This window comes from Pelodiscus sinensis, chromosome 5 (genome assembly GCF_049634645.1).
Source record: "Pelodiscus sinensis isolate JC-2024 chromosome 5, ASM4963464v1, whole genome shotgun sequence".
NCBI lineage: Eukaryota > Metazoa > Chordata > Testudines > Trionychidae > Pelodiscus > Pelodiscus sinensis.
In genome coordinates this window covers 59,904,451-59,930,157 of record NC_134715.1, presented here as the reverse complement: position 1 = coordinate 59,930,157, position 25,707 = coordinate 59,904,451, and the positions used below count along the sequence as shown (strand labels likewise).

The 25,707-nt window shown below is 40.8% G+C and overlaps 1 protein-coding gene across 10 annotated transcripts in view; it reads right to left on the bottom strand.

The window, feature by feature from the left end:
* RAPGEF2 (Rap guanine nucleotide exchange factor 2) overlaps window positions 1-25,707 on the bottom strand; it is a 303,062-nt gene that overhangs the window by 175,392 nt on the left and 101,963 nt on the right. For all 10 annotated transcript variants that reach the window (XM_075930136.1, XM_075930126.1, XM_075930135.1 and 7 more), the window contains exon 3: window positions 14,715-14,771. In XM_075930136.1, coding sequence (XP_075786251.1) covers window positions 14,715-14,771 — 57 coding nt within the window. The remainder of the gene's footprint in view (window positions 1-14,714; window positions 14,772-25,707) is intronic.

Genomic DNA, 25,707 nt, shown 5'->3' with positions numbered 1-25,707 from the left:
GTCTGTGACATCTACACAGGGAATTAAACTACTTTCAAAAGGTTTACAGGGAATAACCACATTGGAACAGCAAGTTGTTTGTGACACCTTAATTGGTGTAGGCTAGGCTGTGATTTTTCATTCTTTGCTTCTGCAGGTTTTACAACTCCTACTGCTTGTTGCCCAGATGTTCAGTAATAGTTCACCCTTGCTTGAATCCAGTCAATAAATGTACATAACATTTTCATCAAAAATCAAAATTACTGGGGCACATTCTTAAGAATGTAGAATTAATCATTCTATAGCACTTCCTACTTCATTATTTTAATTACAAGCCTCAAGTTTTTAGCAACAATTAGCTTGTTAAAACTTCAAGCAAGCCTAGCCCACGTATCTTTTAACAAAAGGTGACAGCATAGTTATTAAAATCCAATATTTAAGCTAAGTAAGCTATTTACAGCTAGCTGCACATCTCATTTTTAAAAGCAAAGCTGCAAGTACATTAAGTGACAATGTCCTCAAAAGCAAATGCCAAGATATCATAGTGATGAGTGCTGTAGAAATGCATGTAGTCATTTTTAAAGGGAAAGGATGATGAGAGAGACAAAAAAAGCATCAGAAAAATGGCTGGAAATGACTAAAAGCATATTAACCTTCATACTTAGGAATGTAATTTCCTTTCAGCTCTTCTCTCAACGTATAGCCATAATAGAAATAAGTCACTTTTAACAGATTTTAAAATGTAACTGTTTGCCATGAAGAGACATCACGTACATGGATGAACAACAAATAGATCACAACCTCATTTTCCTCAGCAACCAAGTATAGAACAATTGTAGCCAAAACAGTTTTCTAATATTCTAACCAAACGTGCCACACCAATGTATTACTGGACACAATAACTTCTCCTGAAGGACAAATTCCTAATGGGAGCCAAAGAAGAGCATCCTCACAAGGCATACGAACAGAATGTAGGATGTCTGTCAATGGCCAACATGTTGTGCAAGGGGGATTTATTTAAATCATTGACTTAAATCACGATTTAAAACCACTAAAAAAAATGACTGATTTCAATCAAGTTTCTCACTGATACTTCTTCACATTTCTTCAAACAATGGTGCAAATCTGATCACTAAAACATATTAATTTACAGCCCAGCACAGCATTTTACAACATCTAAGGTGGTATACTATGTGTGTTTTTTAGACAACTTGATTTTTATTAATTTAGGTAATAACAACAGGAGATTCCCAAACCTGCACCGTCCTTTGTGGGAGATGAATCTAAGGAACTGTCCTGGATTGAAGTGTCATTAGAGGAGGTTTTGGAACAAACAGAAAAACTTAACGTTAACAAATCACTGGGACCAGATGGCATTCACCCAAGGGTTCTAAAAAACTCAAATGGGAAATGAAGAACTGTTAACTGTGGTTCGTAATCTATCCTTTAAATCGACTTCCATACCTACTTACTGAAAGATAGCTAACGTGACCCCAATATTTAAATTACAGACTGGTAAGTCTAATGTCGGTACCGGGCAAATTAGTCGAAACAATAGTTAAGAATAAAATTGTTAGGCACAAAGAATAATTTGTTGGGCAAAAGTCAACATGGTTTCTGTAAAGGGAAATCATGTCTTACTAATCTGTTAGAGTTCTTTGAAGGGGTTAACAAACATGTGGACAAGGAGAATCCAGTAGATATAGTATTTTTAGATTTTCAGAAAGCCTTTGACAAAGTTCCTCACCAAAGGCTCTTGTGTGAACTACATTGTCATGAGGTAAGAGGGAAGGTTCCTTCATGGACTGGTTAAAAGACAGGAAACAAAGGGTAGGAATAAATGGTAAATTTTCAGAATGGAGAGGGGTAACTAGTGCTGTCCCCCGAAGGTCAGTTCTAGGACCAATCCTATTCAACTTATTCATAAAAGATCTAGAGAAAGGGGCAAGCAGTGAGGTAGTAAAGTTTGTGGATGACACTAAACTGTTCAAGACAGTCAAGACAGAAGCAGACTGTGAAGAACTTCAAAAAGATCTCACAAAACTAAGTGACTGGGCAACAAAATGGCAAATGAAATTTAATGTGGATAAGCGTAAAGGAATGCACGTTGGAAAAAATAACCCCAATTATACATATAGTATTATGGGGGATAATTTTGCTATGACAAATCACGAAAGAGATTTTGGAATTATCGTGGATAGTTTTCTGAAAACGTCCACTCAGTGTGCTGCGGCAATCAAAAAGGCAAATAGAATGTTAGGAATTATTAAGAAAGGGATAGAAAGTAAGACACAGGATATCTTACTGCCCCTGTATACAACTATGGTACACCCACATCTTGAGTACTGTGTACAGATGTGGTCTCCTCACCTCAAAAAAGATATTTTGGCCTTGGAAAGGGTTCAGAAAAGGGCAACTAAAATGATTAGGGGTTTGGAACGGGTCCCATATGAGTAGAGACTAAAGCGACTGAGACTTTTCAGTTTGGAAAAGAGGAGACAGAGAGGGGATATGATAGAGGTATATAAAATCATGAGTGGTGTGGAGAGGGTGAATAAAGAAAAGTTATTCATTAGTCCCCATAATATAAGGACTAGAGGACATCAAATGAAATTAATGGGTAGCGGGTTTAAAATTAATAAGCGAAAGTTCTTCTTCACACAGCGCATAGTCAACCTGTGGAACTCCTTGCCAGAGGAGGCTGCGAAGGCTAGAACTATAACAGAGTTTAAAGAGAAGCTAGATAAATTCATGGAGGTTAGGTCCATAAAAGACTATTAGCCAGGGGGTAGGAATGGTGTCCCTGGCCTCTGTTTGTCAGAGGCTGGAGATGGATGGCACGAGACAAATTGCTTGATCACTGTCTTCGGTCCACTCCCTCTGGGGCACCTGGTGCTGGCCACTGTCGGCAGACAGGCTACTGGGCTAGATGGACCTTCAGTCTGACCCAGTACGGCCATTCATATGTTCTTATGTTCTAGTACACAATACTCATTGCCTGTATCAAGCTGCAGATGTAGTAGCAATACCTTAAGATTGATAAGAACTATATCATACACAGAAACACAGTAACGGTTATATTTTATTAAACTAAATCTTAAATGTTACATAAATGTTTCACATTTGCAATTAGCTTTCATCTTCCTCACTCACACTGTCATTTTGATGCAAATCTGATTAGAAGTTACCAAAAAAAACCTAAGAGTGATTGTGCTTAGAGAGCACTTAACTGTATAGTAAGCCCTTTTGAAAACAAGTATATGATGGGGTTCCTTTGAGAAAGCTGAGTTATGCTGAAGTAAAATAGGGAATAGATATTTGGCATCACAATTATGGTCTGTGACCATATTGTTTCAAAAAGATAGGCACGTATTATGCAATATAAAATAAGAAAATTATACTCAGTGGCAACTGGCAACTCTAGATTTTGCCTATCCAGCTTTCTGTTGAAAGATAGATTTTGAATCTAGTTAATTAAACAAGCCATAAGGATTTGCCAACCTAAATTTTTATTTTATGAAACATCTAACATTGCAAGCAACTCAGGAATTTATCTATCTGTTAGACCACACTTATACTAAAAGACATGGAGAGAGTCTTGAAGAATGATGCATTGCATAGTTGATCCACATTCTTTTACAGATATATCCACATCTTTATCCACATATTTTTCCTCTCAGTGAGAAGTTTTCCTTATGATGTTTCCTTCTTGCAACTATGCCCTGCATCATCTTACACTGCTTACACTTAATACATTTTCCTTCTTTACCCAGGGAATGAATTTCTTCAAAATATTTCTAGATAAGGGATCTCTTACATCCAGAAGCCAGGACTGTTTTTTCTGTGGCAAAAATGTGGGGCAATATAGTAAGCTGTATATGTGCTAGGTAATGTCTTCCCTTTTTCTTTCCAGTACATTCCACTGTTCCTTTCTTTTTCTACCTCCATCCTTTCCTATATACTGTTTCTCTCACTTAACACAATGCCTTAACTAACTGTGCCATGCTTGGCTCAGGTCCACCACCACATGAGCACACAACAAAAGAGAATCATATCCAATCTGTGTCTGCCTTGCACAGGTTAGTCTACTGAGAAAAGATAACTGAAAGCCCAGAACTTTCAAGAAGTAAGAGCAGTTATGTGGTTGATACAATTTGTATTGACTACATGATTAGTCAATAAGGGGGCCGCTCTGCAGAGGGGATAGTTCCCAGAACTAGCTCAAGCTGGGACCGAGCAATCTCAGCTCGCGCCAGCTCTAGACTGCTGTGCCTCTGCGTTTTAAATGTGGTAAGAACCGCCAGGCAGGCTCTTAATACATTTAAAATGCAGGGCCACAGTAGTGACCCAGGCTGGCCATGGGCAGGAGCTGCTCCAGCCTCCCCTTTCCTCCTCCCCTGCTGACTCTGACAGATGCAGCAGGGGGAGTGCAGGCGGCACTGTGGAGACAGTGCTGGAGGAAATCCGCTTTTAAGCCAGCTCCCCCAGCACCAGTTCCTGTTCCCCCCTTTACTGCCTCTTAAGCAGGCAAATGCGTCTCAAAAAACATCAAGTTTTGAGAACAACATTTTGGAACAGAGCAGGAGAGGAATAAGTATGGATTTGGGAAGCAAACAGCTCCCAAACTCAAGGTGCATCTACACTGCTACATTATTTCAAAATCACTAGTATTATTCCAAAATAACTTAGTCCGCATCTACACAGCAGGTAGTTATTTCGAAAACATGTCAAATTATCATCAAGCTGGAGGACTTCTTACTCCAATTCCTGTAACCCCCATTGTACGAGGAGTAAGGGAAGTCGGAGGAAGAGTGTTGTATTTCAAAATAAGTGCTGTGTAGACACTTCCTATTTTGAAATAAGCTATTTCAAAATAAACTACACAATTGACATAGCTTAATTGCGTAGCTTATTTCGAGTTAAGCTCTGCAGTCTAGACGCACCCTCTGATACGTCTAGCTAATTTGCTTACCCCATGATTGTGAAATGCAGAAGGCATTAGCTGCCAAAAACTTCTGCTTCCCATTACAACTTCTACAACACAAATTACATATTGATATAAATCTGCTGCAGTCTGAATGTTGGAACATTGTAAAATTGAGTTTAACAAAAAGACGCAATGGCCATTTTGCTGATTTAATTCATGCTTTATATTCAAAAAAGTGTGATTTTATTTTAAATCAAGTTATTGTGGAATTTCCATTCTATTGTATCACAACACTGCAGGCAGTATGGGGCTTGCTGAAAAAAATAGATTCAACTTGACAAGGTGAATATGCAAGGCCTTGATTTACAGGAATTATGCACTTATAGAAAACTTCAGCGTCAGGGTTCTAAGCTGCTTTCCATTAGATGCACAACTATAGTAACCTCTCCAACTTTCTTAAAGAAGTCCTTTTTTCTTGAATATGAAATCTAGCTTGAGGAAAGATTTTTTTGTTTGTTTTCACCTGAAAAGCTTTTGTTAAATCAGAGACATTATTTCTGAAACATGGAACTCTGAGACATGACTTTGTGAACTTGTCTTATAAGTAACTGTTCTCCACTCTAAGATGCTTTTATTCAACAATCCCTGATGACATCAAAAGTGTACTTCTAACTTCTGATAAAACCAGATGTGTTTCTCTCTGGCTTATTTACATTTTCTAATATATGAATCGTCTCCCAGTTACAGTGATATTCATAAAGCTTAAAAGGTTGGCAGAGTTGATAAAGCTCTGCCAACATATGTTTGAGCTCATAAACACCACTGATCACACAGCTGTGTTTCAAGGAGGTTGTAGACCAGGAGTTGGCAAACCTTCCGAAGTAGCATGCTAAGATTTAACCCTCCTGTCCTGGGCCATGCTGCTCTCTCAGGATGGGGGCAAAGGCTTTCTCCACTGCGCGCCCCGTGGACCACCTGGATTAATGCAAACCTTTCCGCAGACTACCAGTAGCTAATGGAAACTCACTTTTAATTATATAATTATGCCCGAGCCATTTTGCTAGTGCTGCAGCTGGGAAGAATGGTTTAATTTAAATTATTAAACAGATTAAGCATTTATAACTTTCTCATGTTACTTTATCAAACTTCATTTTAAATAAAGTAAAATATTATGTCCAACGCAAAAGGTTTCGATGTTTTCTTTATTTATGGCAGGGGTGCAGAACCTTTTTTGGGCCGGTTCACTGACCCACAGAAAAATCAGTTGGGGACCACATATGTGAGAAGCAAAAAAAAAAATCATCTCAAAACCCCCTAACTTCACTGATGTGGTCCCCAACTGAGACACCTCACTCCTCTGGCACTCCGGGCCCCACAGGGTTAGAGGAAGGGACAGGCAGGACTGAGGTTCAGGGCTTCCCAAAGACCAGAGTTACTTTTCTGGGTTTCCAGAGTTAGTGGATTTTGTGGATGCGGGGTGGGAACAAAATTGAGGGGTTCAATGTGTGGGACAGAGTCCCATTGAATGGGATAAGGATGCAAGATCTGGGCAGGAGATGGCGTGCAGGATGGGGTAAGGAGGGCAGGCTATGGAAGGGAGTTTGGCAGCAAGAGGGGGTTTGGGGTGGGGGTGAGCGGCATTTTGGGGGAAGGAGCGGATTGGGAGAGTAACACAGAAAAGCTGAGAGGGTGAGAATGCAGCCAGCCAAATAGCTAGTTGGGGTGGGAAGCAAATAAGTGGGGAGTAAAGAAAAGTGAAGCTTCTGCCAAGTAAAGTTATAACCCCCCCCCATCTTTCCTCTCTTCCAGCCTTGCTCCCCTCAGCCCCAGGATCCCCCCCCCTCAGAAATCCCTGCCCCTCCCATCCTGCCCCCACAGCCTGATCCCCTGCATCGCCCCATGCCCCTCAGTGCATCTCCTGCCCCCTCCCATCCTGCCCCTGCATCCTCCTTCAACCCCCTCCTGCTCCCACATTCCTGTGCCCCCAAGCACACTCACCAACAAGGCAGCAGCACTAGGACTCTCAGCCCCACGGGAGCAGCGCTGGGGTTGAGGCAGAGTCTCTTCCCTGCCCAGCGCAGCTCTTTGCCTGCAGGCTGTGGCTTTGGGGCAGGCAGAGCCCAGGGCTGCACACAGCTGGCTCCAGCCCAGCCAGGCACAGAGGAGCGCTGGGTAAGGGACTCTACACCCCCGCACACAGCCCACGGGGAGCAGTGTGACACAGTCTGGGCCCCCAGCACACCACCTGTGCCAGCTGCCTAGTCCCAGTTCTGTAGAGAAGGCCCACCCCCACCCCTGTGCTGAAGCAGGAGACAGAGCCAGGGACATGCATGCACCTCTCCTACTCCCCAGCCCAAAAGAAAGCCAGAGCTGGTGCTCCAGCCTGTAGCTACACTGCTGAGTCTAGAGCCACAGCACGGGGGGAGCGGGGCTGAAATCCCATCTGGCATGACAATAAAAATTAGGGTTCCCAGGTGTCTGGTTTTTACCTGGACAGTCCAGTATTTGTGGGCTCCGTCTGGTAAAAAAAAAAAAAACAAGAAATACCAGACATGTGCAATGTCCAGTATTTCCCGTTCTCCTAGGACGGAAGCACGGTGGAGACATTTTCCCCTGCCACTTCTGGCAGGGGTGGAGGAGCGCGGCACAGTCTAGCGAGGAGGGGCACGTGCTGGGCGCCACACTAGGGGGGTGCCAGGCTGGGAGCGGAGTGCGTGCCGCTCTGGACCACGTGACCAGCGGAGACCGGGAGCTGGCCACGTGATGCCTCCCTGTACACACTGCGAGCCAAGGCAGCCATGCCGGGCAGCAGAAGCAGCCACTTTAAAAGTCAGATTGTTCCTTCGTGCCTGGCTCTGCAGGGGGGAGGGAGGAGATTTGATTGGGGTGGAGGCTCCCGAAACTAGGGATGCCTGCCTCAGGGGAGTGCATTGGGATGGGCGGACGCTAGGGGGGCCTGGGTCTGAGGCAGGGGTGAGTGAATTGCGGTGGCGGGGTGCTAGGGAGGCCTGGGTCTGAGGCAGGGGTGAGTACATTGGGATGGGAGACTGGGAGGGGGGGGGCTGGCTTAGGGGGAGGGGTGGGTGCATTGCGTGTGGTCCCAAACTGGAGGGAGCAGTACAACTTTTGCTTAACAAATTTAACTCCCCCCCCCCCCCCCCACACACACACTTTTTTTTTTTTTTTTTTTTTTTTGCTTAACAACATGACAGAATTTTTTCCCAGTGTGGTTTTTTGTTTGTTTGTTTGTTTTGCAGGGTGAGGGTTGTGTTTGGTATTTTTTGCTAAACCATCTGGCAACCCTAATAAAAATTGGCTTGCGTGCTGCTTGTGGCATGCATGCTGAGGGTTGCTGACCCCTGCTGTAGACGCTCCCATTGTAGTATTCAAACAGCCAAACTGATCAATCTGAAGAAGGATAAAAATCCTTCTGTCAGAGTCGCTTATTTTAATACAGATTGAACCTCTATTATCCAGGACTCTCTGGTCCAGCAACATCCATGGTCTGGCAAGATCCGAGTCTCAGGGCAAGGCTGGTGGCCTGGAGTCCTGCAGGGCCAGGAAGCCTAGTGTGCAGCAGCGCGGCTGCCCAGCGAGGCCAGGACCAGGCACATAGCAGTGGGATGGCAGCAGCAGAGGAAAAGAGACAGCCTTTGGCCAGTAGAAAAGGCAGGGGAAGACAGGAAGACTGCCTCTGGTCAAGTAAAATCCCTCATCTGGGACCAGTCAGGTCCCAAGAGTACCGGACCAAGAAGGTCCAACCTATATTCTGTTTTCCTGTGTTTAACTGAAAAAAATATGTATTTTCTTTGCATCATGAGTCACTTACCCACGTGATAAAGAGCTACAGCTTCCACCTTTTCCCCACAATCTGAGGGACAGATATAGTACAGGTTGAATCTCTGTGGTCTGGGACTGTGGTCTGGCAACATCTGTGATCCAATACTCATGGACGATAGAGTGCCAGCAGCAAAGGTTGCCAGCTGCTGGGATCAGTGGAGCTCGCAAGCTGGCAGGACAGCACAGGCCACAGGGCTGCAGAGCCCACAACCGGCAGGCCCACAGACCCCTCACAGTAGCATAATCCACAGGCTAGCAGGGCAGCAGGGCCAAGCAGATGGCTCCATGTGAAAAGATAAGTCTCTCATAGGGTTGGAAGTTTTTGTTGTCAAAAGTTGCATTGCAGCGTAAACACTCACTGTTTTGTTGACAAAAGGCAGTTTTTGGCAACAAAACAAGCTAGTGTAGACAAGGCCTTACATTATTTCTCTAAAACTACCTGTTATTCCCAGCATTGTTACAACAATAAAAATATAATCATCTTTAATAAATCATAAAAAGGGTGCAACCTATACTTCTTCTAAAACACCTTAATTTCAATCTGACAAAAGGCTTACAAAATCATGCAATATAATCTAATAGAACGGATTGTACTAGCAATGAGTTGTCTGTATTTGCATGTCTTCACTGAATAACTTTTATCTATTCAGAATCAACTATCAAGTCCTTGAATATATTTGACCTACTGGCAGATGTTGGCTGAAAAATCTCTCTGTGGCAAATGCCCTCCCAATAAAATATATAAATAAGAAATTCTGATTTACTGCAGTGCAGACCTGGCAGGATCCCAGCACAACTTTGCCAACTGCCTGGCTATCAAAAGGTATTATACACCTTCAGGAGAGCGAGGAAGCAATAGACCAGCCCTTCTGCAATGACTTTCTGCATTATTAAATATACTGTTGGATGACCTTCACAGGAGGCCTGTGGAAGCACAAGGAGAATTAATATATATCGCCTGAAGAGGTCTATCTGAAAGTCAGTATGCTGATCTAGACAAAAGCTTCAAAATAGACTTAATCCTGAGTTTGTTGTTTATTCAGAGGGGTTTTAATTACGCATTTTCATAAAGCCTTCTGTGCCCTTGGAAACATGGGAATTAAAAGGAAATCTGTTACAAATTTAGAAATCAAGGATCTTCACTGAGTACAATGCATTCTGAAATATTTCCAAAGCCTCAATGAAGACACACAATATTCAGAAAAAAGCTAAGTGTTGATTAAAAGTAGAGCAAGTTGCCAAAGAAAGCAATAGGAAATAATTATAAGCATAGAGTATCAAGCATGAAAGTTCTGACTTCTCTCAAACAACCAAGACCCTTCCCTAATACGTAAATGTTGTACAAGATAAGTCTGGACTATAAAATATTAATTTTAAAAGCATTAAATTGAAATACAAAATTCAAAAAAATCGTATTTAGAGTACTTTGTTTAGAAAGATGCACTATCAACACAATATACTATAGCTAAAAAACTTCAGCACCTAAATGTACTTGTCAAAATACAAATTTTAATATATGCTTAATGTCTTGCTGCCCAGTCAAAGAATCACTTACCACAAACTAAGGGCCACATTATGCTTGCATGCTTCCACCTCCCACTCCATAGCTATACCAAATTATGCACAAATGGGGGCCCCGCCTCATTAAACCAACTCTCTTGCATGTGCTTCCTCTGCCCTATTAACCAATTCTGAATAGGTGGAGTCATGCAAGTACTACTGACTGCTCTACTGTAGAACCCAAAGAATCTTAATTTCAATTAGATTTTGTTTATGAGAATTCAAAGGGACAGCATTTAGGGAGCAAGATCTGTAAAGAGGTCTTTAGCAGGCTTCCTGCTCTCTAATGCTTCTTTCTTATTTAGAAGTCTGAATAAGTAGTCTCTTGTGTACTAATGTGTGTATGTTTCTTTTTTTAAATCAAATTATGTCCATCACTGAAATCAGATTTAGGATTTTTCAATTAAAATGCAGTTGGTAGCAGAACTAAGAGAGTATTAGGTTAGAAAAAATAGGGGAAATTTCAAATCAGATTAAAAATGAAAGAATTTAGTAAGTGTTGACAGAAGAAAATTAATCTCATTTAAAATTAGTTAAAACACATTTGAAAGATGGAGAACACTCATCTAAGGCATTTCAGTTTTAGGAGGTGACCCTATTAAAACCAACATTGAAGTTCTGAAATATTTTCTCATTGGCAAGAATTTAAGAAGTTTTATCAAATATATCAGTCTTGGAAAAGGTGTCTGATACACACTCTCAGTAAGGAAGTTGAGAAGGACATAGGAACTAAATCATGCAGAGGTTAGGAAGATCCTCTTCTCAAATGTCAAAGTAATAGAGCAACCTACTTTTTGTCAATTATAAAATGTTAATGCAATCAATTCATCTATGGTTTTACTGCACTAAAATCAAACACTAAGGGTGAATTTAGTCCCAAGTACACACGTCATTGTCACCTCCCCAGAATGATATTTGTTTATGTGCGAACTTTGTTGATTTTAATCTGTATATACACCACATATTAACCATGTCCACTGAAAATATTTTTTTTTAAAGATGGGGGTTTTAGTATTTGTATTTTTTTAGTTCAGGGAAGTATAAATACTTTTATAGTCAGAAAAATCCCTCATTTGCCAACATAGCTAAGCATATTTTATTTAATGTGGTCATAAAAAGAAACTGTATTTTGGCTGCTAGAGTAATTCTAATAAATTAAATGGCAACTTATGCAACTATTAAAATTCATACTTATAAATAAAAATGCTGACCAGTTCTTATCTATGGCCTATCCAATGTGAATATGATGTAGAATCTTTTTAACAAGTACTTTGACAGAATGTAGCAAGGAGCCAAACAAAACAAAAACCCACGGGAATGTCTTGTCAAGCAGGTAAGAAAATCAAGTGTGTGTGTGCGCGCGCGCACGCCAGGAAAAAGCCTCAAACCTGCATTTTTGCCTCAAAGGCTTTTAGCCTTTCTATCATTAACTTCACATCAAATGAAACTAGTAGAGATGTCTGGCAAATGAAGAATAACTGGAGCTGAACTGCCACTTTAAATAACCCAGTTTCCATGTTAAGCAGGGAGATGGCCGTAGGGTCTGAGAATTTGTTGCATGGACATATACCCGCTGATAGTAAAGTAAATGCAGATGAGCTAAGTAAACTTTAACAAGATGCTCCATTTTTCCCCCTTTTGGCCATTTAAAAAAACTAAAAATGTATATAGGTATTATGAATGTGCTTATAACACAGCTTATTTGTTTTAAGACAAAGATACAAATAGATAGCGTGGCAGTCAAGTTTTTAATGAACATGGATAATTTTTTATGCTACATTTTTAAATGTGTATCTTATAACTTCAGATGATAAAATTGGTACCTCCATTCTCCCTACATGACTATCTGAGGAAACAAGGCTTCAGTCCTGTATTTAGAAACATGATACAGCCGGTTCCCAACTTAAAGCCACCCCAACTTACGACCATCCGCACTTACGACGAAAGCGGTCGTAAATGCAGGCTCCGAGTTACGAATGCGATCCGCACTTACGAACAGTGAGGTTGCAATGCAACTCAATGGGTTCCGAGTTACGACCATTCCGAGTTAAAGCCAAGTGTTTGGTCGTAACACGTTCGTAACTCGGGGACCAGCTATATTTACAATAAATGTATATTGCTTCTGTGGGTAGTTTGTTCCACCTAACAACAAGGGTATTGGCTTTCATCTTCGCATGAAGAGAAATAAAGATTTAGCTTCCCAATACGGATACAATAAATTGCGCCTGGGGAAGGTCATTAGTATATACATGAAAAAAGAGGTCAATCAATCATTTATAGCTCAGTCATAGTTGCAGCTACTTCCATAGAAACCTTAAGTGAATTTTAGAGCTTGTTAAAAATTGTCACATTAAGAATACTGAAATCAAATCCTCTGTGTATATACCGAACAGAAAGGAGTTCAATGTCTGCATCTACTTAAATCCTTGGCCTTTGAAATTACAAAACAAGTGCTATAGTAGTGAAGTTCTACATTGTCCGCTAGAAAACTAGACAGATGCCCATATCATTTCATATAAGTCAAAATTAACTTTTGGTTATTACTTACCTAGAGATGAAAGTGTCTAGTCCTCGAAACACAGATACATGGACTAGTAAATGCATCTCTTTATAACCTTCGATATTATGCACATTTATCTTTTCATACATATGCCAACCTTAGAAAATACAAGTTTTCGTCCCCAGAAGGCTTACCATACCAAAATAAAATGGAAATTAACTAAAATTAAAACTGTACTGAAAACACCAGAATTTCAGAGCCACTCAAGTAGTCAAGGAGAATTATAAGAAATTGCAAACTAGTAAATTTTGCAGGATTTCCTTACAGATCTATCTTTGATCTCAACGTATAAAAATGCTCAACTATAACCAAGTCAGACATATTTTATGCATCTGACTTAACAAAATTCCAACAATTTTTAAAAATTATTCCAGTACTGTATAGGCTTTCAAATTAATCCCACTATTCAGAGTCCAAGTGTGTACAGATCACTCATGCTTAAAAAAAACCCAACGTTTTACATTTGTGTGTCTAGGAAGAAATTGCTGATTAGACCAACTGAATGGAGTGGAAAAAAAGGGTCAGAAACTAAGGAGAAAGGACAGGCAAAGATCATACTGAAGATAAAGTCACATGAAAGGCCTGACAAAGGGAATCAATGCAAAGGAATGGAAAAGGAACTTCAAATTAACCCAGATTTCAGGATTTTCCACTTGTATGTTAAGTATTCAAGGTATATATTCTGAGAAAATGTAAGTATTAATACCATTAATTCTGTGAATAGCACCTTTATTTTGTTCACCAAAAAAAGCAAAGATGTGATGTCTCCTACAGCTATTCTTTCTTCCAACTAATGACCAGGTAAAATTTCTATTCCTGAGATTTAGAATCTAGATGATTATTATTAAACCTAAACACCCCCAAAAAAGGAATGCAGTCAAACCAGAATGGAATGAAAACTGCCATCATAATGTTCACTGATAAAATTGTCATGTACAATATTTAATATTATTCTGGCTAGATCATGATATTAGAATATGTTATATCTACTAACCTTTATTTTCAGTATATCTTTCTTTAGATACATTTAGTTTACACCATTTCAGACACCATTTCAACTTTGCAATCATGAAAAGTATACTCACCATTCTTTGTCAAGATCAATAATGAAAACACACAAAAAATTATTTGCCCATGCAAAAACTAAATTACAGATTCTGGGCAAGTGGAATAGAAGAATTTGCATGGCTGTATTATTCATACAAAAATGCATCCATTAATAAAGACTGCACTAGACTAGTTGTAGGTTACCTGCTTTAAATTAAAATCTGCAAAAAATAGCCCAGTGGAGGGAAAAATTAAAGGCGCTCTAAAGGAAAAGCTCACCACGAAAGCTCATCACCTAATAAACCATCTTGTTAGTCTTTAAAGTGCTGCATAGTCCTTTCTTTTGTTTCAGCAAGATCAGACTAACACGACTACATCTCTATTACTATTCTAAAGGATGTGTGTTGTTAAGAGATCTCCACTGTGTCTTTAATATCAGTTTACATCCCTGCTAATTATCACCTGGGCAGGCACCTATGACAGGAAAAACTGGTCACTACAGCTTTATCTTGATTGATGTAAATACAGATGACAGCTTAATCTGAGGAGATGACATTCCACACCATTAATTCTCTGTCTTGTCACTAACTACAAAGTTAAAACAATGCACATCAGCTCTACCCCGACACCAGTCTGAACCTGCAAATTTTTATGTTAGGTGATGAACTTAAAGGGTCTCATTTGTGTTTACAGAACATGCTTTTAATAAGCAAGTTCAAACAAACACACACTTTAGCACTTTTGGAAAGATCTGATTCACTGAACTGCACATAGTAAAAGGAAGAAAAAGGAAACACTTACTAGTACAGAACTTCATTTGCTTCATGCCTTTCATATCTCACAGTTTCACACATCAATCTTTAAAAGAAAACAAATACATAAATTAATTTACAGCATTCATAGTTCATTATTCAAAGGACATCTCAATGTCTGAAAAATTATATTACAATACTTAATAAACATTTTCACATCTGTTCTTAATCCTTAATGAAAATACTCTATGTTTAAAACTTGTTTACCAACATATCTACTGGTGAGTTTAGAGTATCGAAGTTGCCAGTTTACCTAACGTGACTATTAGTGTGACGTAACCTCGGTCATTAAATGTTTAGTCTCTGTAAAACAGGTACATGATACAAATAAGACAGATCTTCTTTATAACATGGTTTGTGATCTGGTGATGAAAAGTGCTATACAGGAGTTAAGTATTTCACATTTCAGTGTAAGCTAGTTCAGAATCTGAAGCACATTTCAAGAAAAAATAATGAAATAAGCCATACTGAGATCATATATCTTTTATGAAATTTCCAGTACCTGCACTTTAGGTAAAGCCAAATATACCTAAAAAAGTACTTAATGTTGACACTTCAGCCCTTGGCTGGAATCTTAAAGCTTTAACATTAAAATCCCTTGCTGGTTTCTAATTCTAAAGTCCTTTCATATTCGATATGTGCCACTTTTTGTTCAGATTCAGATGTTTCATACAAAACAATTGTAAGGAATTTTCAAAATCTGGTGAACAGCAGCTTTCCTCTTAGTGATTAAATCAGTGATGATTCTTAGAAAAACTAAACACTCCTCCCTCCAGAACAAATTACAAATAAACTTAAAAAGCAACAATCGGTCTGATAGCACTTTATAGACTAACAAAACCATGCAGATGTATCATGAGCTTTAGTGGCCAATATGAATATTTTATTAAAACATTAGGAATTATATTTAAATTTCAGGCAAAAATTCTCAGTACCAGGTGGTCTGATCATTTCTGTTGCACTGAGATATCTTGCTACGTGAAGATGGCCCACTAGCTTCTGATAGCATAACAAGACGTAGTTTCCCAGCACTATGATCGTCATTCTACCAGGGTGGCTCAACACTGATTTAAAAAAAACATAATGATAAAAGGTGGATTTTAATTTGTTTTTTTAAATAGTAAGATTTCTATTAAAATGAAATATGAATATAATATATTAAGGCCTACACTTATTAAAGTCTTTTTAAATAAATATGCTGAAACCATGAGCCTACGTCAAATAATGAGTACAAGTAAAGACAATCAGGAGAAAAACATGTAACTTTTAAGGTCAAGCTCATAAATATGACAGTAGGACAGCCCAAGTAATTTAGGAGACTGTCTCATTTTCAAGAGACAGAGATGAGACAAGGGATTTAATCTCCAGCCACTTTCACTTAGCTAATTTTTTCTAGGCTGACCTTAAATAATCAATTCATTTCACTGACTACCATTCATCTCTCTGGTTAATTTAGATTAAAAAAGCAAAAGATGTTTTGGTAATAGAAGTTTATGTATCCAAAACACTGAGGTTGTTTTGTTTGATAAAAAATAAATCATATGTGCCATTGTGTATGTTTGGTTAAATTCCAGTTGCCATCCTAATGAAGCTTAACATAAACTTGTGAGCAAAAAAGTGAATTATGTAGGCCAAAGGCCAAAGAGAAATTTTTTTCCTCCCTCCTCCTTTGTAACATTCTTTTAGATACTTGAAAACTGCTACCATAAATTATCTAGTAAATAATCAATAGATCATTCACCATTTTCTGACATACTAAAAATGAGAACTAACAAGAATTTGAAATTAAGTTATATAATTTATTAATTAAATGTAATAGTATACCCAGGAGCAGCTCGAGGAGAGCTGCCGGCAACTGATGCCTTAGGCGGAATGCGCGATCAGCACCCCCGCCTCCATAGCCCTTAAATGTGTGACGTCATCATTGGGTGCCGCGTTTAACGCGACGCCCTAGGCAACTGCCAAGGTTGCCTACATCCACGAGCCGCCCCTGAGTATACCCGAATAGTAGCAAAAAGATGTGTAAAGGCTCCATTTACTGAAAATGTTTCAATGGTTATATCAAACAATGAGAAAATAAATAAGTACAGAAAAAAGAATCCCTACTGGGGCTCTTGTATATTTCAAAGTGCAAGTGCTGGCTGGAGCCTGGGGCCAGTGTGAGACTCCCCGGGAGTTTCAATATGTTGCTACATTTCAAAGGAGGAAGTGCGGCACAGCATTCTGCCTTTGAAATTTACAACAGCCCCAGTAGGGGCTCTTGTGCATTTAAAAGTAGAACTGCCACATGGTGCCAGGGGCCGGCCCCAGACTCCATGCAGCATTTCAGTCTTTTCACTACTTATTAATATAACCTATTGCTAAAATATTGCCCACTGCATCACAGGACACACATGGCTTTCCATGAGAAGACCTTGAAACCTTTAAATTAGATGCCTATACTTAATTCTAAGATCTTGGTCTTCAGTTATTGAGCCTCTCAGTCTTATTGTCATAAATCAATCTGTAGAACAGAGAACCTAAGAGAAGGTACAGAACAGAAAAAATCACAACTTCGGGAGCTAAGGTTTTTAAAAAAATGAAATACTAATAAAGGAACCAGATAGGCTCTTCTATAGCCTCTGCTCTGCTAATACAGAATTCCGTGTGATGGACAGGCTGGGATTAGAAATTATAGGAGACTCTGGTGTCTCAATGACATTGCAAGTTTACTTGGCACAAAAGTTCAGCTTTTATCTGAGTTTGGGGCAAAGGTTGAAATCCGTTCCTCCTTCAGTCAGACAAGTTCAACCTTCCTTAGTAGCACTGTATCTGAATTTTCGGAAGATAAACAAGTAAAAAAACCTCTTGCAAAAGATAGCATGGTGTTTCCAGTAACAAATCATGTGTTTTGTTAGTTAATAAAATTAAAGCTCTTTTGTAATAGACAGTTGATTATATAAAGTATTGAAGCAAAGTTTCTGTCCAGTACTATGCATGTCTGATAGTTATTTGAATGTTACATCCATTTGCTACATCACAACATAATTTAGGCAATCAAGTTCAAAACTAAAACCAACCTCAAAAATCCAAAACTTTCAGATAGTATTTTTCAGTAGTGAACAACAAAGCTGTTTTAGAAGAAAAGCTTGCTGTATAAAAATACCCACAAAAACAATTCATCTCCAAAAACAGCTTACAAACTAACAGGCACAAAAAGAGTGTTGCTATTCTAGAAAACACTATGAACCCATATCTGGATGAAGTCAGCCTTTTCTATATATGGTATTGTAAACAGAAGCTCTTTTCTAGGAATTCTCTAGTAAAGTTAATGGAAAAAGTTCCATTCGTTCCTTAGCAAGAATTAATTCCAATATACAAGCCAAAGCCATGCATCGATGCATCAGGCCACCATGTAGATTTACTCTGATCTTATAATATTTATAAGTTATAATGTCAATTTAGCCTCGTATTCTCAAACACGGTTAAGAATATAATATACTCTTACATATAATTTTATATAATTAAAAATCTACAGTTTGAGAGTAATCAAAGCTCACATTCCAGAATAAAGTGAAGTGAAGTTAATTCTGTACCTACATACAAATAGCAAAATATATTCTGACTACTCTTGGATCAAAAAAAAAAATCAATGCTTGAATAAAACTGCATAAAATGACATGTGAAGGACAAAGGAGCAGTCTAGAGACTGACGATTCACATGCAGATCACAGATTTGATTTGTGTCAAAGTTAATTCAATGCATTAAAATAAGGTAACATAAGTAACATGGTTTGTCCCCTATGTTGTTTTCTGCACTGTAGGACAATAATTATGTATTCTCTATTAAAATGCTAATGTTTTTCAAAAGTTGAAATATTAAGTAAACCAAATGCCAAATAAACCAACCACATAAAGCAACTTTACTTGATAGTACCCCATCTGCATTAATACTGAAACATCGAAGAATAATTTTTAAGAACACAAGTATGTTCATTAGTAATTCATGTCTGGTCGAAAAGGGAACTTGGGCAATGTCTGGTCAGCACTGCCAACCAGACACACGAAGTCCCAGAACACAATCTCCTCAACCCCCCGACCCAAGAGCACAACTCTCTCTCTCTGAATCAGCCCTACTCACAAGCTCTGGACAGTGGCTCCCTCTCTCCTGCTCCACTCTCCCTTCCCCTTGTCTCCGAGTGAAGTTCTCCCTGTCCAGCCCTACCCCAGTCATCTGACCTGAGCCCACCTCTCCAAACATCCTGCCACAGTCTCTCCCACAACACATACTGGAACCCTGCTCAGGTGGCAGGGGGAGGGTGATGGAGAGAGCAGCAAGTGATGGAAGGGTGGAGCGGGGAGGGTCTGAAGTGGCTGAACTAGGGATGGGGCTTTCGAAGAGGTGGAGCAAGTTCTAGGACTCTGTGTCCTGTTTTCACCGAAGAGAAAGTTGGCCACTCTCGTTATAAAGATCACAAGAATATCAGAACAATATTCATCAGGTGTTGGAAGTGATGACGACGACATAGGACTGATAAAGACTGTGCACTAACTCAATGAAAGATGTGTATGTACATAACACTTTCACTTCCACAGCAACCAGTCCCAATGTTTAAAATGTAGACAAAAAGCACCTTCAGCAAGAGTAGAGAAAGCAATAGACAAGACACATAATATACTACTGGTTCATCTTTTATTTCATAAATTATTTTATGAAAACTGAATAAAATGTGGTTTTTACACAATTTAAGACGTGGCATAATGTGAAGTTACATACATGTAAGTGGCCTGATTTAAAATAATTCTTGAATATTTTTCCTAACTGGCATTTAACTCTATGGACACAACAAGGAAATGTAAATCTGTGAAACGAGGTTAACAGGAGCGGTCGACAAAGTTTTCTTCTTGTCAACTGACTCGGGTCTTGACTCACGCACTGTGCCGATGATCAGCTGAGCTGGCACAGCGCAGCGGCCATTTTTATTTAATGAAGCCAAGGATATTTAAATCCCCGCATCACTGACTATGTCGGGTAGCCTATTTTACATGCCTCTGTCGTCAGAGGCATGTAATCTAGACGTACCCTTAGTGAACACTAGTGGAAATGGGGTAGGTTTAGAAGTTAAAATAAAAACAGAACAAGTTAAATATCACTTAGAAAAGTTAGATGTCTTCAAGTCACCAGGCCTGCGGAAATGCATCCTACAATACACAAGGAGTTCATAGAGGAGGAATCTGAGCTTTTAGTTCTCTTTGAAAAGTCATGGAAATCGGAAGGGAAAACTTGAAAAGGGTAAATATAGAACCCATCTTTAAAAGGGGGAATAAGAACAACCCAGGAAACCACAGAACAGTCAGTATAACTTATGTGCCAGAAAATGGAGCAAGTAATGGAGCAAGTAATTAAGGAATTAATCTGCAAACAACAGGAAGATAAATAAGGTGATGGGTAACAGCCAGCATGGATTTGTAAAGAACAAATCATGTCAAATCAATCGGACAGATTTTTTTGATAAGATAATAAGTCTTATGGATAAGGGAGAAGCAGTGGATGTGATATACCTAGACTTTAGTAAAGCATTTGATATGGTCTCACGGTAGGCAAACAAATGGGGCTACTATAAGGTGGGTGCAAAACTGACTGAATAACCTCTCTCAGAGAGTAGTTATTAATGGTTCAGTCTCAGGCTGGAAGGGCATAACAAGTGAGGTTCCACAGGGGTCTGTTTTGGGATTGATTCTGTTTGATATCTTCATCAACAATTTAGATGATGGCGTAAAGAGTATGCTTATTAAATTTGCAAATGATACCAAGCTGGGAGGGGTTGCAAATGCTTCGGAGGACAGCATCATAATTCAAAATGATCTGGGCAAACTAGAGAAATGGTAAATAGGATGACATTTAATAAGGGCGAATGCAAAGTGCGCCACTTAGAAAGGAACAATCAATTTCACACATACAGAATGGGAAGTGACTGTCTAGGAAAGAGAATTACAGAAAGGATCATAGTGAAACACAAGCTAAGTATGAGTCAACAGTGTGACACTGTTGCTAAAAAAGCAAACATGTTCTGGGATGCATTAACAGGAGTGTTGTGAGCAAAACAAGAGAAGCAATTCTTCCGCTCTACTCCATATTGATTAGGCCTCGGTTGGAGTTCTGTGTCCAGTTCTAGGCACCACATTTCAAAAAAGAGGAGGAGAAATTGGAGAAGGTCCAGAGAAGAGCAACAAAAATGATTAAAGGCTGAGAAAACCTTTCTTGTAAGGGAAGACTGAAAGAAATGGGCTTGTTTAATTTAGAAAAGAAGATAGAGAGGACGATGATAGTTTTCAAGTATCTAAAAGGGTGTTACAAAGGAGGAAGGAGAAAATAATTTTTCTTTGGCCTCTGGCATTCTGTACAAGAAGCAATGGACTTAAATTGCAGCAAGGGAGGTTTAGGATGGACATTAGGAAAAACTTCCTAAATGACAGGTTGGTTAAATAAACACTGAAATAAATTGACAAAGGTGGTTGTGGAATCTCCTTCACTGGAAATATTTAAGAGCAGATTGGATAGACATTTATCAGGGATGATTTAAACCAGAGTGGACAATAATTTTTAATGGGGGGACACACTTTGATGGATGGGGTGTAGAAAGGAGCTTGGGATAGAAAGGAGCTTGGGATAGAGGACTGAGTGCAGGAGGGAGTGTGGGTTCTGAGAGGGAGTTTGGGTCTAGGAAGAGGTTATCTGGGACTTGGAGTGCAAGGTCCAGGAGGGGTTATGGCTGCAGGGTCCAGGAGGGGCTTAAAGGTGGAGAAGGGGATTCCGGCCTGAGTCCGGGAGGGAGTTGTGACCTGGGAGAAGGGCAGAAAGGAGGTGCAGAGAGTTTGGGTGCTGATATGGGGCAGAAGAATGGAGTGCAGCTTCAGGGAGGAGTATGGGTGCAGGAGAGGATTTTGGCCTGGGGGGAGGGATGCTGAGGGATGGAAGAGGTGGGGCGAGAGAATACAGAGGGTTTGGGTGGTGGCCTGGGGCTAGTAGTTGGGGAGAGAGAAAAGGTGGGGTGCCAGAGACTGGCTCTGGCTGGGAGGTGCTTACCTAGGCAGCTGCCAGCCAGCAGCTTTGCAGGAACTTGAGATAGGCTCCCTGACTGTGCACGGGGGGGAGGGAGGGGGCGAGGCTGTTCCACATGCCTCTGCTTCAGCACAGGGAGGGAGGAAACTTCATTTGCAGCCCCTGCTTTCAGCAAAATTTCTCAGCTCCTATTGGCTGGAAACTGGACAATGGGAGCTTGGGGATTTTGCTAGGAAACAGGGATAGTGTGCCAAGCATTCTCCTCCCTGCCCAGGTTGCAGAGCATTTAGCAGCCTGCTGTTTAAAGCAGCTGCAGCTGCTTTGTAAGTAAGGGTGCTGATGAGGCAGCCACAGGCTGGATCCGTCAGCTTGGCAGGCTGCATCTGGCCTGCTAGCCACCTCTTGCCCAACCCTCATCTAGATGGTGCTTGATCCTGCCATGAGCGCAGGTGACTGGACTTGATCTCTCCAGGTCCCTTCCAGTTCTAGTAATCTATGATTGTAAGTGTTTAAACAGATTGCTAGATTGCCACTATCTTTGCCCTTCACAGTACAGTACAACTGTATCCTTGAACACCCCGCCCACATCCGGATTTACACTTTACATACCCATAGGCACATTTTTTTAAGATCACTCCACCCGCCTATAGCTAACCATGTTTTCCACAAAAAATTAAAGCAATAAAAATGATAGTTTAAATGCAATATTAACTTTTTAATTCTCAAACCTCTTTTTAACTTTCAGGTACCCCTACAATGCCAATGCCCCTAGCCATGTGCCTACTGTGCCTAATTGGAAATCCAGCCCTGACTTCACCTATAAGCTATATTAACAAAAATTATGTTTATTCAGGATTAATGTTCTGAGGTGCTCAATTCTATTGACATATTTTTTCAATTAAAACTAAAGATGATGTATTACACTTGCAAATGAACTGGTATTTAAGTACAGTAAACTTCCGATAATCTGGCACCTTTGGGACCCAGGGGGTGCCGGATTATCAAATATGCTGGACTATCAGAAGGGGGGGCTATGAGGGGTCTGGGGTGGGCAGGGGGATGCCACCCCAGACCCTTCATAGCCCCCCCTTCCGATAGTCCAGCTCTGCCCCAGGCGTCCCTGATTCAGCTGGAGTGCTGCCGGGTTGGTCCGGTAGCGCCGACCCTTGGCACTGCGAGACCAACCCTGCAGCACCCCAGCTGCTCTTGGGGACGCCTGGGGCAGAGCAGCTGGCGTGCTGCTGGGTTGATCCCGCAGTGCCACTCCTCGGCGCTACTGGACCAACCCGGCAGTACCCAGCTGCTCTGCCCTAGGCGTCCCCAAGTCAGCCACTGCTGAAACTGACCAGCGGCTGACTTCAGGAAGCCCGGGACAGAGCAGCTCTGCCCCGGGCTTCCTGGAGTCAGCCGCTGATCAGTTTCAACAGTGGCTGAATCTGGACGCCTGAGACAGAGCAGCTGGGGCGCTACCGGGTTGGTCCAACCTGGCAGCACCCCAACTGCTCTACCCCAAGTGTCCCCAAGTCAGCTGCTGCTGAAACAGATCAGCAGCTGATTCCAGGAAGCCCGGGGCAGAGCAGCTCTGCCTCGGGCTTCCTGGAGTCAGCCGCTGGTCAGTTTCAGCAGCAGCTGAATCGGGGACACCTGAGGTGCTGCCCGGTTGGTCTCGCAGCCAGAGGGGCAGCGCTAGGGGGCCTACCCGGCAGCGCCCCAGTTGCTTTGCCTCCGGCTTCCCGGATTCAGCCGCTGGTCAGTTTTAGCAGCGGCTGAATAGGAGAAGCTGGGGGCAGAGCAGCTCCAGTGGTCCGGCTGCCCAGAGCACTTCCAGGTTCCTGATGGTGCCGGACCATCAGGAGTGCCGGATCATCAGGAGTTTTACTGTTGATGGAAAGTCGTGCAACAACTTCTCCTATAGTGGTCAAGGACTCCTGGCTTTGCTTCAGGCCTCTCTTTCTGCTAACAACACTCAAGCAATCTGATTTTATTTACAGAACAGCAATAGTCACATTAGTCATGTCAAACTGTACATTTAAATGATATTAAATCAACTTTCCAGCAATTCTTTTTTAATTAAGTTTAGAATGTGATGCTGCCACAAGCAGCTATTTTTTAGCACACAGACTTGGAGACTCCTCCATGAAGCAGAATAGACATGACTCTAATGACCACCTACACAAAGTTTGGTTTCATTGACTTGTTCACACAGGAACATTGTAGCATAGGCTGTCTAAGGTGATATTCAATTGCCTTTGCCACGAGGTCATCCATTTTCCCCATGCATTCATCTCCATCATTCACCACACACTTCCCAACTTCAGAAACAAATGAGGCAAGAATCGTACACACCAATGTTGCTGACTAAAACAACTGATTCATTCCCAGAACACAGTCCATTTTTTAAGTGAATCAGGAAGGTGTCCTATAGAAAAATCAGTTTCTGATCTTGTAATTAGACTATTTTAAAACATACAGAGGAGGGGGCCAAATTAAGGCTGCATGGGCAAACACACTGTACCATTCTCTAACTTCTGAGCATGATAAAGGATTATCTAACACTGTTATAATAATGTCTGTAAAAAATATGCCTTGTAAAACATCATTTGAAAACTCAATTGGTTGATCAATGATATCAGGTAAAATGCAAGTAGTGAAGTTATAAGCTGAAATAATGACTACAGCAAAACCTCAAGAGTTACAAACACCTCATGAATAGAGATTATTTGCAACTCAGGGGTGTGTCTACACTGGGCCACTTATTCCGGAAAATCAGCCGCTTTTCTGGAATAAGCTGCGAGCTGTCTACACTGGCCCTTGAATTTCCGGAAAAGCAACGATGCTCTACTGTACAAAATCAGCCGCTATTCCGGAAAAACTATTTTGCTCCCGCTCGGGCATAAGTCCTTATTCCGGAACACTGTTCCGGAAAAGGGCCAGTGTAGACAGCCCAGTAGTCTTTTCCGGAGAAAAGCCCCGATCGCAAAAATGGCGATCGGGGCTCTTTTCCGGAAAAGCGCATCTACATTGGCCACAGACGCTTTTCCGGAAAAGCAGCCTGCCAATGTAGACGCTCCTTTTCCGGAAAAACTGAAAACGGAATAGTATTCCGTTTTAAGCATTTCCGGAAATTCATGCCAGTGTAGACACAGCCAGGATGTTTCTAACTGAACAAAATTATTGTTCAAAATTATTGTTATTGCTGTTCTTTCAAAAGTTTAGATCTGAACACTGATATAATACAGCTTTGATATTTTACTAGGAACAAAAAAATGCTACTGTCCCTCTTTTTCAAAATTTACATTTAACACAGTACTGTATCGAATTTGTGGGTCCCCCCCCCCCCATCTCTGCTGCTGCTGCTGCCTATCTGAATACTTCTACTCCCAAACCTGGTTTGTGATTGACTGGTCAGTTCATAACTCTGAACACAGTTCAGATACACAGGGCAAGCTGATGCCTGGCCAAGTGCTGCCAAGGTACTAAGTGACCTTCTCTGGCATAAAAACATGCAAGGGCAAAAATCTACATTTTAGCAAAGAACCATCATGAAGTTTCCTTCCACATTGACTGCTTATCACCTTGCTACCAGCTGTAAATGCTTCTCAAAAGGGAGCAAGACTATAAAAAGATAATAAAAAAGAAGGGGCAGACACCTACATTTGAAGAGCTCTTGGATTCTAAGGGACAGGTCCTGACCTGAGAGTTTGTTCACTAGTTTGCTGGAAGTTGTGATGAGAATGCTTGCTTTGCAACGAGGACTGTTTATTAAATAGATACTAGTTTTATATTTATTTTTCTTGTAACCATTCTGAGAACTCATTACCTGTACCCACTTAAAATCTTCCTCCTTTTATTTCATCGAACCCAATGAGTTCCAGGTGAAGTGTTGTGGTGCCTCCATTTGGGTACAACTTGTACGCATACTATTCCCTCTAGGGAGTAA